The sequence below is a fragment of the Staurois parvus genome, unplaced genomic scaffold (genome assembly GCF_062004578.1).
Source record: "Staurois parvus isolate SC_StPar_1 unplaced genomic scaffold, SC_StPar_1.0 ptg000425l, whole genome shotgun sequence".
Lineage (NCBI taxonomy): Eukaryota > Metazoa > Chordata > Amphibia > Anura > Ranidae > Staurois > Staurois parvus.
Window position 1 is genome coordinate 4,769,488 of NW_028318221.1, and position 17,040 is coordinate 4,786,527.

At 40.4% G+C, this 17,040-nt stretch overlaps 1 protein-coding gene across 1 annotated transcript in view; it reads right to left on the minus strand.

Annotated features, from left to right (window-relative positions):
* Positions 1-5,569: 5,569 nt before the first annotated feature.
* LOC149454538 (complexin-4-like) overlaps positions 5,570-17,040 on the minus strand; it is a 38,462-nt gene continuing 26,991 nt past the window's right edge. Inside the window, exon 3 of the mRNA XM_089687400.1 lies at positions 5,570-6,142. Within this exon, the coding sequence (XP_089543526.1) occupies positions 5,924-6,142 (219 nt within the window). The 3' untranslated portion in view covers positions 5,570-5,923. The remainder of the gene's footprint in view (positions 6,143-17,040) is intronic.

Consider the following 17,040-nt stretch of genomic DNA (forward strand, 5'->3'; position numbering starts at 1 on the left):
GCAACGCCTGTGAACTTTATTTTGCGTTGCAACCCCGCACCTTTTTCTTAGACGCAACCAAGATAGGATTTGTGATCTCACTTCTCCAGGGCGAACCACAAGCATGGGCCCACCATCTGCTTGAGAAGGAAGATGCCAAACTGTCTTCCTTGAATCATTTCTTTGAGGCTATGGTGCAGCTCTATGAAGATCCCCAGTGATCTGTGTCTGCAGATGCCACACTACACTCTCTTCAGCAGGGTCGCAGGGCAGCTGAGGACTATGTAACAGAGTTCCGGCGTTGGAGCGCCAATACTGATTGGAACGACGCTACCCTACGATATCAGTTTCTCTTAGGTCTTGCCGAACCCCTGAAAGATGAGCTAGCTCAAGTTGGAGTGCCTAATACTTTGGAAGAATTTATTAATCTGGCTATCCATGGATAGAAGGCGTCCTCTTACTACTCCCGCTCGGAGCCCCTGATAGTGGGAACAGAGGGCATAGAGCCAGGAGTGGCACGAGTGCCAGGTGGATCTGGAGCTGGTGGCAGGTAGCTGAAGGTCCAGGAGATCCGGATGCAGGCCAGGTGTGGATGCAGGAACGTAGGTGCAGCAGCAGGCAGGTATGGCGGCAATCAGGATACAGACTGGTGACTGGACACCGGAGCATGGATACAGTAGCAGGCAGGTATGGCAGTGACTAGGATGCAGGCCAGGTGCAGATCCGTGGGTGCAGCAGCAGGTAAGTATGGCATATGTCCGCATGCGCGCACTTCCACGCTCCCGCGCCTGTGCACTTGCACCGCCGTGACCCAAAGGGATCTGTCGCTGTCGCACGGCTGCACGGCGACAGGGTCCCTGACAGAGGAAGGCTGTTATAGCCGAAACATGTTATCGTACTATTAATGTGTTTTTACATGTAGCCAATAAGCCTTCTTGGGTTTTAAGAATTGAACCGAAATACTGGCTTAATTCTGTTAACTATTCTGCATATGTATGCATTTGCCCACACAATCTCAAAAACAGACCTATTTAGGTGCCCGGGTGTCACTGACATTTGCATACAGCCCACTGTAAAAATCATTGACAAGCTGAAATATGCGTATATGCCCTAAATGTAGACTTTGTGCGTACTGGGTATACTTCTCTGTGTGCATACCGTCCACAAGTATCACTCAGATGTTTGCACGGCCCCTGTGTATTTCATTGGGCTACAAGCATCACTTGTGACTCCTGGGTGCAAAATGACACTGATCATGACTTGAGGCTGTAGTGCACTGTTATCCATGATTTTGGAAGAGGGGTGTAGGAGGGGGTGGGCAGGTCACTGCTTGCTTCCACTAAAACAAGGACTGGCTGCAACTCATCAGAATGGGAGACCCTTGTTTTAGCTGTATATGTGCTACTAAACTATAATGTTACTGGAATGAGTGCTGGCTCTCTGGAATTTCTGTCTACATCTTTTTTGGGATAGGCAAATTGTGCAGCAGATATGATTACAAAGATTTTATTTCATAGGTTTTCATTTGAAAGAAAAAAACTAGTAAACATTTAAACAGAACACACCTAGTAACAATATTTTAAAACAAACATATTGGTAGGATAGTTTACATCAGGCTGGTCTCATGACAATACATTTATATGTACATATAACACATTGAAATACTTTACTTTCCCTGTAACAGGAAAATTTCTTCCTTCATTAAAATACATTTAAGTGGTATTAAACCCAAAAACAAAAATGCAGTCAGTTGCAGCTCATCAATGCTTAGATGTAATGACTGCATTAGTTTTATTTTTTTAAGCCTTTTTCTTTATTTTCTCCTTGTGATTCTGCCTTCTTCTAACAGGCCAAGCTGCGCAGCAAAAGTGGCAGTTAGAGGCTTGAGTAAACCCATGTAACACTGACAGGGGTGCTTGCAATGGTTAGCTTTTATTCATTTATGTAAACCCTTTAATCCAAAAATAAACCTGCTGTAACTGCCTCTAAAGTGTTATCTGGAGTTCTGCTTCAATTTGTTAGTCAAGTCCATCTTAATTGCTGGCCTAACACTGGTTCTCCCCAGACTTATGAAGCTGCTGTTTAAAGGTATCAATCAGCTTTACTACTTCATCCAGAATGCAGACACCCTAAGATGGGAACCGTGTTACTGGCTGGATCATCAGGTGAAATAAACGGAAAAAAGCATAAACAAAGAAAACTAAAGCAGCCATCGCATCCAAGGATTGGTAAGCTGCAATATATTACATTTTTGTTTTTGGAGTTAATACCTCTTGAAGGTGGTCATAATGGGGGAGATTTACTAAAGCTGGTTCAATTAGAATTTGGTGCAGCTGTACATGGTAGCTAGGGCTTTTTTTCTCAGATAATAGTTGCAGGAACTCCCTCTTTCTGAGTCTCTGCTCCCTTTTGTCTGCACTCTCTACCCTCCTCTGAGCACCGTCCCTTGGTTCCACCCCCTACCCACCTCCCAGTACCGCCCCTTTTAGAGAATACAGAGCCATGTATCATTTTGTGGTGTTCAGTAATTTTGTATGGAATTTGTTAATGAAAACATGAAAAGCAGTAAAATGAATCCCCTGCAGTCAGCAACAATAGATTCCTCCCCAGCAACAATAGATCCCCCACACAACAACAATGGACAACCTACAACAAAACTTCCTCCCCAGCAACAAAAGATCTACCCGGCATCATTAGACCCCTATTCCCCCGGCAGCCAGCAACCTCTCCCTCAACAGTAGATCCATACCAGCAACATAAGACCCCATCAGCAACAATTGATCCCCACCAGCAACAATAGACCCTCACACAAAAACAGTGACAATAGATGCCCCAGCAGCCAGCATCAATAGTTCCTCCAGTACACCCCACACCCCTTGCCATTACATACATTCAGTGCTAGAGGTGCTGGTACTGCATCCCCCGCGTTCCTGCTGAAAAAAGCCCTGATGGTAGCCAATCAGCTTCTAACCTCAAACAAAAGTGAAATATTCCTGCGCCAATCAACATAAGTGAATCACCCTTCTAAATTGCTGCTGTGCAAAAAATGTGTGAAAACACAAACAGTAAAATATATAAATAAACAGCGCAAAATAGACCTGAATACAAATATTAATAAGTCACACAATATAAATGTCCCATATTAATTAGTGCATGTATATATCAAAAAATCTTCAGAAAAAAACATAAAGTCCCTTGTGATGAAAACTGAAGATTCCAAAGATATTTATAACCTTCCACCTATCACCTGTGCACACCAACATCAAATACACTCACCAGATTTTGGTGAGTGAAAAGCCTTTAAGGATTTTTGGGGAGTCCTAAACCCTCTTTTCATCAGCTCAATAATATCCTGCCCCTCCAAGTTAAGATCTTCTTTCAGGTCCTCACCGTGGCTTCCTGGTTTGCTCCACCATATCATCAAAGAGAAATCTTATATAGTGTAATATTGCCACAACAGTATTATACCAAAAAACAAAATCCAGGCCACTCACATTTCAACAGCTTGTAACAGGCACATTTATTAAGCCCATGACAGCCTTATGATGAAAACCAGCCAACATGATCAAGGATTCCCACACCAATGCAGCCAGATAGAGCAGAGGAACAGCAGAGAACCAGCCTAAATCACACAAAATGGCCTCTGGAACGCACCGCTCGGCGTGCTCTCCACTCACTGGAAGTGACGTCAGACGTATGACGTATTGCAATCCCGGTCTATTTGCCATACGTCTGACGTCACTTCCGGTGAGTGGAGCGCACACCGAGCGGTGCATTCCAGAGGCCATTTTGTGGGATTTAGGCTGGTTCTCTGCTGTTCCTCTGCTCTATCTGGCTACATTGGTGTGGGAATCCTGGATTATGTGGCTGGTTTTCATCATCAGGCTGTCATGGGCTTAATAAATGTGCCTTTTATAAGCTGTTGAAATGTGAGTGGCCTGGATTTTGTCTTTTGGTATAATACTGTTGTGGCAATATTACACTATATAAGTTTTCTCTTTGATGATATGGTGGAGCAAACCAGGAAGCCACGGTGAGGACCTGAAAGAACATCTTAACTTGGAGGGGCAGGATATTATTGAGCTGATGAAAAGGGGGTTTAGGACTCCCCAAAAATCCTTAAAGGTTTTTCACTCACCAAAATCTGGTGAGTGTATTTGATGTTGGTGTGCACGGGTGAAAGGTGGAAGGTTATAAACATCTTTGGAATCTTCAGTTTTCATCACAAGGGACTTTATGGTTTTTTCTGAATATTTTTTGATATATATATGCACTAATTAATATGGGATATTTATATTGTGTGACTTATTAATATTTGTATTCAGGTCTATTTTGTGCTGTTTATTTATATATTTTAGCTTCTAACCTCAGCTTGTTCAATTAAGCTTTGGTAATAAACCCTGGAGTCTGATTGGTTTTTATGCAGAAGTGCACCTGATTTTCACTCTCCAGCTTTAGTAAATAAACCCTAATATGATAAAAAGAATAAAATGAGTCTTGGCCCAGGGTAAGCCCACCACATTTTAACACATTAGCACTGTAACGCAAATTCATAATTATTATTGCTCTAATAGGCTTAGTGGTCTTATTCTGTTGGTCTATTATGCAATCTCTGCTATGTATGCCCTGCAAAGGTGGTTCTCTGACATACATTTACACGGAAAACCCATAAAAAATCATTTCATAGGAAAGTGCAGTGCCATGGACATTTGGCATATACACATTGTGTACTGCCAACTATAACTGAGTGTTCTAGACTAGCAATCAAACACTCCCTCATGTGGTAGTATTAACATACCACAGTACTTGCAAATACAGTTGTTAGTGATCACAGTTTAGTAATGACTCCTTTTTACTGTTACATGTAACTGCTGAAACTGAAGAAATCCATCATGTTAGACATTATGGGGTTGAATTGCTAAAACTGGACAGTACTAAATTTGGAGCAGCTGTGCATGGCAGCCACTCGGCTTCTAACCTCAGCTTTTTCAATTAGGCTTTGACAAAACCTAGAAGATGATTGGTTTCTAGACATATGCACATCGGAAATTTTCATTTTGGATGCCTTTCGTCATATTCGTTAATTGAACTAATTCGTTTTCAGAATTCGTTTAATATCTTCGCATTCGTTTCGTATATTTGTTGGTCTAGGTGGATTAGAAAAATGTAGCAGTTTATCGAAAGATTGCTATATATTAGTTTTAGGTTTCGATATTTTGAGTGGATTTGTTATTCATATATCAAAACATTTCAATATTTTGGTGTGCAACAGAATAAACATAATGCAAAATGCAGCTGCCCTGAATTTTGCAAACCCAAGAATTGTACTAGACTGTGAAACTGAACTGACTGTGACAAATACAAACTTAATTTAAAACACAAATTTATTTGAATCCAAATTATTGAATGAATTTGAAAATGTAATAAAATTTCCCATTGGGCTCGAACTACTATTGATGCAATAGTAGTTCGAGCCCAATGGGAAATTTTATTACATTTTCAAATGTAATAAAACATTTTCAGATGATGTGACATCATCCAAATGAAGTGAATGAAACAAATGCATTAGTTATTTTCGTTATACCTTTAATCGGATTCATTGACATTTGTAACTTTGTCCATTCAGAGATTTGAATGCATCTAAATCTCTGAAAATTAACTTTTTGTCTGAAAATCAATTTGTAATGAAGCTCATATGTGTAATGGTTTCTATCAGAGCTACGCCAGATTTTGCACTCTCTAGTTTTAGTAAATCAACCCTATAGCTGTACAAATGATAGATTGTATATCGTGCAATAAATAGCAATGCCCTTGGCCTAAATAGTAGCATAATAATCCTGTAAGAATAAAAGCTTATTAAATCATATCACACATAACTGAATATTGTTAAAGAACATATTGCAGCTTTATTTATTTCAGCCTGATTATCCATGCTAATAATTTGTCACATTATCTCACATTTCTCTTCAGCTACTCTTTTCACTTCAGTAATGGTTCCTTGAGCCCGTGTTTTCAGCACATCCATATCAAAGTCAGGCAGAACGGAATGTAAAAAGCCCTGTTCCTCTTCTTCCTCTTCATCTTCCTGAACCATCTTAGCAAGATCTTCTGGAAGCTCCACTTCTCCTCCCACCATCTGTATCTGGGCATCATCCTTCTCACTCTGCAAAATATAGTTTATAATGATAAACAATATGTAATAACAAAGTGATAATAATTCTGCACTGCCAAACCCAAATGAGTGAATAAATAGACATCCAGTGTTAAGCACAGCTGTTGAAATCACTATTGTGGCTGTTAAAACACAAAAACATAAAAAAAAAAAAAAAAAAAATGTGTTGCGCTGATGTGAAATACCAAAGAAACTTATACTCCTAGCCTACTATATTTCCCTTATTGTCTTCTCTCGTTTTAGAATTACCTTTCTTAAAGTTAAACTAAACTCTGGTTTAAAAAAAATAAAAATCTATCTGATATGTATTCTTAACTCATAAAAGTGCATTCTATTGCTTTCAGCCTCCTCCAAGTTGCTTTTTATTGCTGTTATGGCCTTACTTTCTGTTAGAGGGTGGATGCATTCATTCTTCATGGTCCCACTGTAAGTAGGAAAGTAGCCCAGTTAAGATTGACTAGGGACTATGGACTAGAGCAGGGGTGGGCAACTGTGGCCCTCCAGCTGTTGTAGAACTACAAGTCCCATGAGGCATTGCAAAACTGACAGTTACAAGCATGACTCCCAAAGGCAGAGGCATGATGGGACTTGTAGTTCAACAGCTGGAGGGCCACAGTTGCCCACCCCTGCTCTAGAGGATTTGTAGTGTGCACAGACTAGAGCACATGACCGCAACTGGACTATTCGTTCCAAACAAACAGAAGTGAGGGAGAAAAGTAGAGGTTCAATATCTCAGGGAGATATATCTACAAGGAGCCAGAAAACAAAGTAAGAAAAAAAAAAGAATATTTGTGTTGACATCAGATTCTTGATAGCAAAGCTTTAGAAAAAGAGTTAGGCCCTGTTTACACTTGAGCTTATTTCAGTTCAAAGCTTGACGGTCAGTAACGCTCAACAAGGAAAATCCTATTCATTTCAATGGCCCCTTTCCACATTTGAGCATTTTGTCACTGGTAGCAAAACACTTGTCACTCAAAAAAATACATGCGCTACTTTTCCAGTAGATTTGAGTGTTTTTGTCCCCATAGATTTGATTGGAAAATGCCTGAACAGCAAGAAACTACAATTTTTGAGCATTTTTTCAAGCGTTTTTCAGGCGTTTTCAACTCAAACAGCTGTTCCCCTCCCCTTTTCTAGCATCATTCCACTCCTTATAAACACACATCTTATGATGAAAATGGAAGAGAGTCTGCTTCTGGAAGCTAAGACATTCACTGCTCTCATTCGTGGCCACCCCTGTATGTTTGATTCCATGGACCACCATTATAAGAGCCAGGCAAGAACTACCAAAGCCTGGGAGGAAGTGGGACGAAACTTGCTACCCCAGTGGAACAGCTACACTGCTCCCCAGATCAAGGAGAAAGGTACATTACTTCTGTGTGCAGCAGCCATATGCTTGATTCTGATTTTCCTGTTGCATGTGCCTATGACACATTGACACAGGTTTCTGTTGACCACAGCAAAAATGCCTAAATGAAAAACACCTATAATATTTGCAAATCTGTTCAAAAGAATGCTCATAAATGCCTGAAACTGCTCAGCTCAGTGTGAATGTGGCCTAAACCCTCCAAACTGAAATCATTGATTCCTTCATTTGTTCTTATTGAAAAACTGGAAGATGAAGCTTTCAACAAGGATTTGGAGCAGACTTCTTCTCTTTTACTTTTTACATTTATTAGAGATTCCAGGAGGGTTTGGAGAAGAAAAATGCACGACCTGAAGCACACTGCTTATTTATAGGTTCACAGAAAAGATAAAAAGGATTGTGCCGAATACTGCGACAATCACAACTTCATAACAAAAATGGGTTTTCTGGATTTCTTGAAGTACAGAACATAGGATCTTAGTCTTAACCATGGATTATGCAGCTACCTTGAGGTGATTGGACACTGGCAAAAAAGCTGCAGGGACACCCACTCTATAACCCCCTCCACTCCCAGCCTCAGTTTTGTAGTAAGCAATAGGGAGATCATAGAGAGCAAATGGGAGGGACATGTGTCCTGTACTGTACTCCAAGAAAAGGATTTTACTGGTAAATCAAAAGTCCCATTTTCTTAATCGTACAATACAGGACACATGATCTTAGTCTTAACCATAGGATATCCAAAAGCAGTCAAACTGAGGGTAGGCAACACAGCAAACAATGGCAACAGGTTGACATAAGAAACAGAACTCAGAAGCAACTTGAAGCACCTTACACCCAAAATTGGCATCGGATGAGGCCTATAAATCTACCTGATAAAGCTTAGCAAATGTGTGAACAGAAGACCAGTTGTCAGCCTTCCAAATCTAATAAAACAGATGCCTGATGCCCATGAAGTATGCATCTAATCAAGTCACCTTTAGATCAGGTGTAGGGAAACTTTGGCCTTCCAACTGTTGCTCTGACAGCTACAAGCATGACTCTTAGATGTACAGGCATGTTGGGATTTGTAATTTTGCCACAGGTGGAGGGCTGAATTTTGCCTACACCTGCTTTAGACCAATAGACAAGATGCCTTGTCTAATCTGCCTAGCAATGGTGAGAAGCAGTGAGCGCCCCTGAAAAAACAAAGAAGAAATTAAATTGCCGAATAGAGGTTGTCACTGATGTTTAGGCTCTCACATTGCATACTAGGGTAGGACACTGGAGAAAAATGTCCTTGGGATGTGTCAGAGCAGGACATAAGAGTGAAGGACAATTTCCGGGTTGAGGTCTAAAGAAGAAACCACTTTAAGAAGAAACTAGGCATTAGGCCTCAGGACAACCTTGTCTCTGTGTAACATCATGAAAGGCTCTTTACAACATAAAACCAATATTTCAGACCTCCACATTGAGGTCATAGCACCAGACTAGAGAAAGGACAAAATTATAAAAGAACACAAGAGAGCGCCAACCTAAGTGCAGTATGTTCAAAAATTTTATTAATAAAATAGCCAATAGCTACTCACAAGAAGGTACTAAGATAAGGCGTTAGAACATGTCCTCAGTAGGGTCAGTGCAAAGGCCGATGGTATCCAGTGGTGTCCGGATCCCAGGGATGGGATGTGTGTCAGCAGTGTCAGGTGCCGTGACAGACACCGTGACAGGCGCTGTAACCAGCGTGGAATGCACAGAAGTCCAGAAGCGGCCAATAGGAATGTGAGGACGGGTCAGGTGATAAGTCAGGTGACGAGTTTCAAAGCTTCTGCTTTTTCTTCAGACCTGATTGGACGGTTGGGCAGTCAGTCTTTTAAGGGGAATGGAGTGGGCGGGGCAAATGTGGCTCAGCCAATTCAGGCAGCTTATAGGTGGTGACAGGCAGATTATGGCAAGAGAACAATAAAACAATGGATTCTTTAGTAGAAGTACCTTCCATTTTGCTTGAGGTGATTGTAGCCATATTAGTGCATTTGCGACAGAAACAATTGAGTACTGTCCGTGATACTTTGTTTATTTGCACTAACATACAATTTTGAGGACAAGCTTTCGGGGTATGTCCCCTTCTTCAAGGTCCAAGCAATACTATACAAATATTTTTGTATTTGTATAGTACTGCTTGGACCTTGAAGAAGGGGACATACCCCAAAAGCTTGTCCTCAAAATTGTATGTTAGTGCAAATAAACAAAGTATCACGGACAGTACTCAATTGTTTCTTTTAGTAGAAGTACGACAGGCAGGGGATAACATATTGGTAGTAATGACCCGCTCAGCAATGCATATATGTACGTATATGGAAATATACTGGTGTTGATCATTAAAAAATGGTATAGAAGAACCGATTGGCAATATACAATGAATGATACCATTGCATATAACAGATCATTATAATTATAACAAAAAATATACCAGTGACAAAAAAAAATATTTTAAGCAACAGACAGCATGGATTCATGAAAGGCAGAAGTTGTCAAACAAATCTGATTTCTTTTTATGAGGAGGTGTCCAGGTCCCAGGGATGGGATGCGTGTCAGCGGTGGATGCCGTGACAGGCGCCATAACCAGTGTGGAATGCACAGAAGTTCGGAACCAGGGAACGGCCAATAGGAATGCGAGGACGGGTCAGGTGATAAGTCAGGTGACGCATTTCAAAGCTTCCGCTTTTTCTTCAGACCTGATTGGACGGTTGAGCAGTCAGTCTTTTAAGGGAAATGGAGTCGCGAATGCGGCTCAGCTAATTCAGGCAGTTTATAGGTGGTGACAGACAGGTTATGGCAAGAGAACAATAAAACAATAGATTCTATAGTAGAAGTATGACATGCAGGGGATAACATATTGGTAGTAATGACAGGTACAGCAATTCATTTATGTACAGTTGCAAGAAAAAGTATGTGAACCCCTTGGGATTACGTGGAGTTTTGCATGAATTGGGCATAAAATGTGCTCTGAACGTCATCTAAGTCACAACAATAGAAGAACACAGTCTGCTGAACATAATACTACACAAACATTAGATGTTGCCATAGTTTAATTGCACATAACATGTAAACATTCACAGTGCAGGGAGGAAAAAGTATGTGAACCTTTGGACTTAATAACTGGTTGACCCTCCTTTGGCAGCAATAACCTCAACCAAACGTTTCCTGTAGTTGCAGATCAGACCTGCACAACGATCTGGAGTAAGTTTGGACCACTCCTCTTCACAAAACTGTTTCATTGTAGCAATATTCTTGGGATGTCTGGTGTGAATCGCTCTCTTAAGGTCATGCCACAGCATTTCAATCGGGTTGAGGTCAGGACTCTGACTGGGCCACTCCAGAAGGCGTATTCTGTGCTGTTGCAGCCATTGTTTTGTTGAATTACTTGTATGCTTTGGGTCATTGTCCTGTTGCATCACCCATCCTCTGCGGAGCTTCAGTTGGCGGACAGATGGTCGTACGTTTTCCTGCAAAATGTCTTGATAAACTCTGGAATTCATTTTCCCATCAATGACAACAATCCGTCCAGGCCCTGAGGCAGCAAAGCAGCCCCAAACCACGATGCTCCCTCCGCCATGTTTTACAGTGGGGATGAGGTTTTGATGTTGGTGTGCTGTGCCTTTTTTTCTCCACACATAGTGTTGTGTGTTCTTCCCAAACAACTCAATCTTGGTTTCATCTGTCCACAGTATATTTTGCCAGTAGTGCTGTGGAACATCCAGGCGCTCTTTTGCAAACTTCAAACATGCTGCAATATTCTTTTTGGACAGCAATGGCTTCCTCCGTGGTGTCCTCCCATGTACTCCATTCTTGTTTAAGGTTTTCCTTATTGTAGATGTGTCAACAAAAATGTTAGCATGTGCCAGAGATTTCTGTAGGTCTTTAGCTGACACTCTGGGATTCTTCTTTACCTCATGCAGCATTCTGCGCTGTGCTCTTGCAGTCATTTTTACAGGACGACCATGCCTAGGGAGAGTAGCAACAGTGCTAAACTTTCTCCATTTGTAGACAGTCGGTCTTACCGTGGACACATGAACATCAAGGCTTTTGGAGATACTTTTGTAACCCTTTCCAGCTTCATGCAAGTCAACAATTCTTGATCGTAGGTCTTCTGAGAGGTCTTTTCTGGGAGGCATGGTTCACATCAGACAGTGCTTCTTGAAACCAGTAAACCCAAAACAGGTGTGTGTTTTTTAAGGGCAGGACAGCTGTCAGCAACACATCCAATATCATCACACTGATTGGAGTCAAGGTTGGCTCACTCCTGGCTCCAATTAGCTCTGGGAGAAGTCATTAAGCAAGGGCCTCACATACTTTTTCCTCCCTGCACTGTGAATGTTTACATGTTATATGCAATTAAACCATGGCAACATCTAATGTTTGTGTACTATTATGTTCAGCAGACTGTGTTCTTCTATTGTTGTGACTTAGATGACGTTCAGAGCACATTTTATGCCCAATTCATGCAAAACTCCACGTAATCCCAAGGGGTTCACATACTTTTTCTTGCAACTGTATATGGAAATATACTGGTGTTGGTCATTAAAAAATGGTATAGAAGAACCGATTGGCAGTATACAATGAATGATACCATTACATATAACAGATCATGATAATTATAACAAAAAATATACCAGTGACAAAAAAAAATATTTTAAGCAACAGACAGCATGGATTCATGAAAGACAGAAGTTGTCAAACAAATCTGATTTATTTTTATGAGGGGGTGAGCAAAACCTTGGACAGAGGGGTGGCTGTGGACGTGGTATACTTGGATTTTGCAAAAGCATTTGACACAGTTCCCCACACACAGCTAATGTGTAAGGTAAAGTCTACAGGCTTGGAAAAATTCATATGTAAATGGATAGAAAACTGGCTAAAAGATTGTGTTCAGAGAGTAGTGGTTAATGATTCATACTCTGAATGGTCTAGGGCAGTGGTGGGCAACCTTTTTTTTCAACTGAGCCAAATCTCGCCAAAACCATGATTGAAATTTATTTTGAGAGCCACATTTTTAAAACTGAAAATACATCTCCCATATAGTAATTCATCCCCCATAGTAATTCATCCCCCATATAGTAATTCATCCCCCATAGTGTAATTCATCCCCCATAGTGTAATTCATCCCCCATAGTAATTCATCCCCCATATAGTAATTCATCCCCCATATAGTAATTCATCCTCCATATAGTAATTCATCCCCCATAGTAATTCATCCCCCATATAGTAATTCATCCCCCATAGCAATTCATCCCCCGTATAGTATTTCATCCCTCGTATAGTATTTCATCCCCCGTATAGTATTTCATCCCCCGTATAGTATTTCATCCCCCATATAGTATTTCATCCCCCATATAGTATTTCATCCCTCATATAGTATTTCATCCCCCATATAGTAATTCATCCCTCATATAGTATTTCATCCCTCATATAGTATTTCATCCCCCCATATAGTATTTCATCCCTCATATAGTATTTCATCCCCCCATATAGTATTTCATCCCTCATATAGTATTTCATCCCTCATATAGTAATTCATCCCTCATATAGTATTTCATCCCCCCATATAGTAATTCATCCCTCATATAGTATTTCATCCCCCCATATAGTATTTCATCCCCCCATATAGTATTTCATCCCTCATATAGTAATTCATCCCTCATATAGTATTTCATCCCCCCATATAGTATTTCATCCCCCCATATAGTATTTCATCCCCCCATATAGTATTTCATCCCTCATATAGTAATTCATCCCTCATATAGTATTTCATCCCTCATATAGTATTTCATCCCTCATATAGTATTTCATCCCCCATATAGTATTTCATCCCCCCATATAGTATTTCATCCCCTCATATAGTATTTCATCCCTCATATAGTATTTCATCCCCCCATATAGTATTTCATCCCTCATACAGTAATTCATCCCTCATATAGTAATTCATCCCCCATATAGTATTTCATCCCTCATATAGTATTTCATCCCCCCATATAGTATTTCATCCCTCATATAGTAATTCATCCCCCCATATAGTATTTCATCCCCCCATATAGTATTTCATCCCCCCATATAGTATTTCATCCCTCATATAGTAATTCATCCCTGATATAGTAATTCATCCCCCATATAGTATTTCATCCCCCCATATAGTATTTCATCCCTCATAAAGTAATTCATCCCTCATATAGTATTTCATCCCCCACAGTACTATTCCCCCCCCCCCCTTCTAGTAAGCCAAGTCCCCCGTGTCAATTCACTTACCTTTTGCGTTCCTCTCGCTGTCTTCCCGCGCCGTTCGGGTCTTCAGGGCGGACTGTGAGAGGAGCCTAGCTCCCCTCCCCTCACGTTCGGCACGCTGCCCCGCCTACACACATCCTGACAGCCACATCCGCAAGCCGGATTAAAAGGTCCGCGCGGACTTTTGGGGCTGCCAACCGAGAGGAGGCAGGGGAGCGGCCGACCGAGAGGAGGGAGGGGAGCAGGCGCCCGGCACACAGAAGAGCCGCATTAGACTGGGTAAAGAGCCGCATGTGGCTCGCGAGCCGCGGCTTGCCGACCACTGGTCTAGGGTCATCAGTGTTGTACCCCAGGGTTCAGTGCTGAGACCCTTACTTTTTAATGTATATATAAACGATATAGGGTCTGGGATTAAAAATCCCATTTCAGTCTTTGCAGATGACACCAAGCTGTGCAGTGGAATAACGTCCTTACAGGATGTCTCCAACTTACAAGCTGACCTCAATGTACTGTTTAATTGGGCAACTATGTGGCAAATGAGGTTTAATGTTGATAAATGTAAGGTTCTGCACTTGGGGGCTAAGAATATGCATGCATCATACATACTAGGGGGGGTACAACTGGGGGAATCAATGGTGGAGAAGGATCTGGGAGTTCTGGTAGATCAAAAGCTTAATAAAGACATGCTTTATATTTGGATGGACTTTTGTCTTTTTTCAACCAGACTATGTAACTATGTAAACTGAAAAATACTGGGAAGAACACCCATTATACAAAAGTGAATGGTGCAGGTTTATTGTTTGGTGTATATGTGATAATGAAAAGCATTAAAAGCATTCTTATTAAGAACAATTATCAGTGGTTATTGCATATAGAGAGGAGATTGAATTAAAAACGAAAAAATTAAAAATCCCAGTATCTTTCCCGCTTTTGTAAACGCTATAACTTTCACGTAAACCAATTAATTTACACGTATTGGGTTTTTTTTTAGCAAACATATGTCGCAGGATGCATTTTGGCCGAAATTTATGACGAAATTTGATTTTTTATTTTTTTTTACTGTACATGTTTTATAGCAAAAAGTCCAAAATATTTTTTTTTTCTCAAAATTGTCAGCCATTTTTTATTTATAGCGCAAAAAATAAAAAACGCACAAGCTCTATTTGTGTGAAAAAAAGGACAGAAATTTCATTTATGTACCGTATTGCATGACCACAACTAGCGCAGCGCTGTATAGCAAAAAAATGGCGTAAATTGCAGTATCTATACCATAGTTTGTAGACGCTATAACTTTCACACAAAGCAATCAATATACACTTATTGGGATTTTTTTTACCAAAAACATGTAGCAGAATACATTTTGGCCTAAATTTATAACTCACTTTGAGTTTACTATATATTTTTTATAGCTGAAAGTAAAATATATCGTTTTTCTTCAAATTTTTGGTCTTTTTTTGTTTATAGCGTGAAAAACAAAAAAGTGCACAGGTGATCAAATACCACCAAAAGAAAGCTCTATTTGTGTGAAAAAAAGGACATAAATTTTGTTTGGGTGCAGCATTGCATGACCGCGCAATTATCAGTTGAATTAGTGCAGCGCCGAGTAGCAAAAAGAGGCCTGGTCATTAAGGGGGGGTAAATCCTCAGGAGGGCAAGTGGTTAAAAACATGTTCCATTTTTTTGTATGTAGAATTGTATTGGGTAACAAATCTAATATAAGGTTCTTGAGTACCCTTAGGAATGATTGGTTGATCTGTTAGATAAAAAGAGTAAGACTCATCAATTAGATTCAGGGGATATCCTTTGTCAAGAAATTTGTTCTTTAGGACAATACTTTGCAATATGTAGTCATCTAATCTGGTACAGTTACGTCTTAAGCGATGGACTTGACTCTTGGGTATGTTGTGAACCCACCTGGGGTGATGATAGCTAGAGAAACGCAGGAAGGAATTACCCGCTGTCGGTTTGTTGTAGTTTTTTTGCAACAATGGTGGAATCCAGGTGGGTAAATTCCGGCTAAGATAACACAGGGAGACTGAATTTGCCACAGAGGTAAACACTAACCCTAAGGTGTTAGAATTGCAAAAGGAAACAAATTCTTGTACAAGGGTCAGAGCCATCCCAGATGATAATGATATCATCAATATAATGGCCATAAAAAAACTGAAATGTTTCTGGTAAGGGTTATGATTACAAATATATTGATTTTCCCAGAGGCCCGATGTGAGATTAGCATAGCTGGGAGCAAAATGTGCTTCCATAGCTGTGCCTTGTGTTTGTAGGTAATATTCTCCATCAAAAAGGAAATAATTGTGTTCTAAACAAAACTGGGTGGCTGTAAGTATGAAGTTAATTTGTTTGGTATTGAGATGGGGATCATTCATGAGGTAGTGTAAGACAGCTTGCAAACCTACCTCATGAGGAATGGATGTGTAAAGAGAACTAATGTCTAGTGATACCCATGTATAAGAGGATTCCCAGGAATAGGGTTTTAAAAGTTCTAATAGATGAGTACCATCTCGAATGTAGAAGGGTAATGCTTGGGCCTGTAGCTGAAGGAAGTGGTCGATATATAAAGAGTAGCTGGTGATATTACTTTCCATGGCAGCTACAATGGGTCGACCTGGTGGATTGATCGGATCTTTATGTACCTTTGGTAAATGGTAAAAGTAAGGAACTTTAAAGAATTCTTTAAGGAAGAAAGATTATTTAAAAGTAGGTGAGCTTCAGTGAGGTAATCTTTTCTATTTTTACAAAATAGAAAAGATTACCTCACTGAAGCTCACTGACATCTGTCGGATTCTCACACTTATACTCGATTAAAATCAGATCCATTACCAGTTTTCATGGAAGAGTCCAAATGCATCATCAAAGGGGCCCTAGTGGAAGGTATTCTTACCAAGGCTGAATCACCTTTCTTCCTTAAATAATTCTTTAAAGTTCCTTACTTTTACCATTTACCAAAGGTACCTAAAGATCCGATCAATCCACCAGGGCGACCCATTGTCGCCGCCATATGTCTAACATGTGCACATGTCCCCATGGCAAAAAAACCCCTTTAATTCCAACTGAAATTTTTTTTTTAAAAATTCCTTTTTTAATTGTTCCTCGACTTATGTAAAATACTGTCTCTCCTGTCCCTGTGGCTTGCTATACGTAGGCTGAACCATAAGAACACTCAGAAAAAGGTTCGAAGAACACCGACGTTTTGTACAAGATGGTAATCCCAAACACAGTGTTCCACATCATTTGTCTGAGTATGACCAGATAT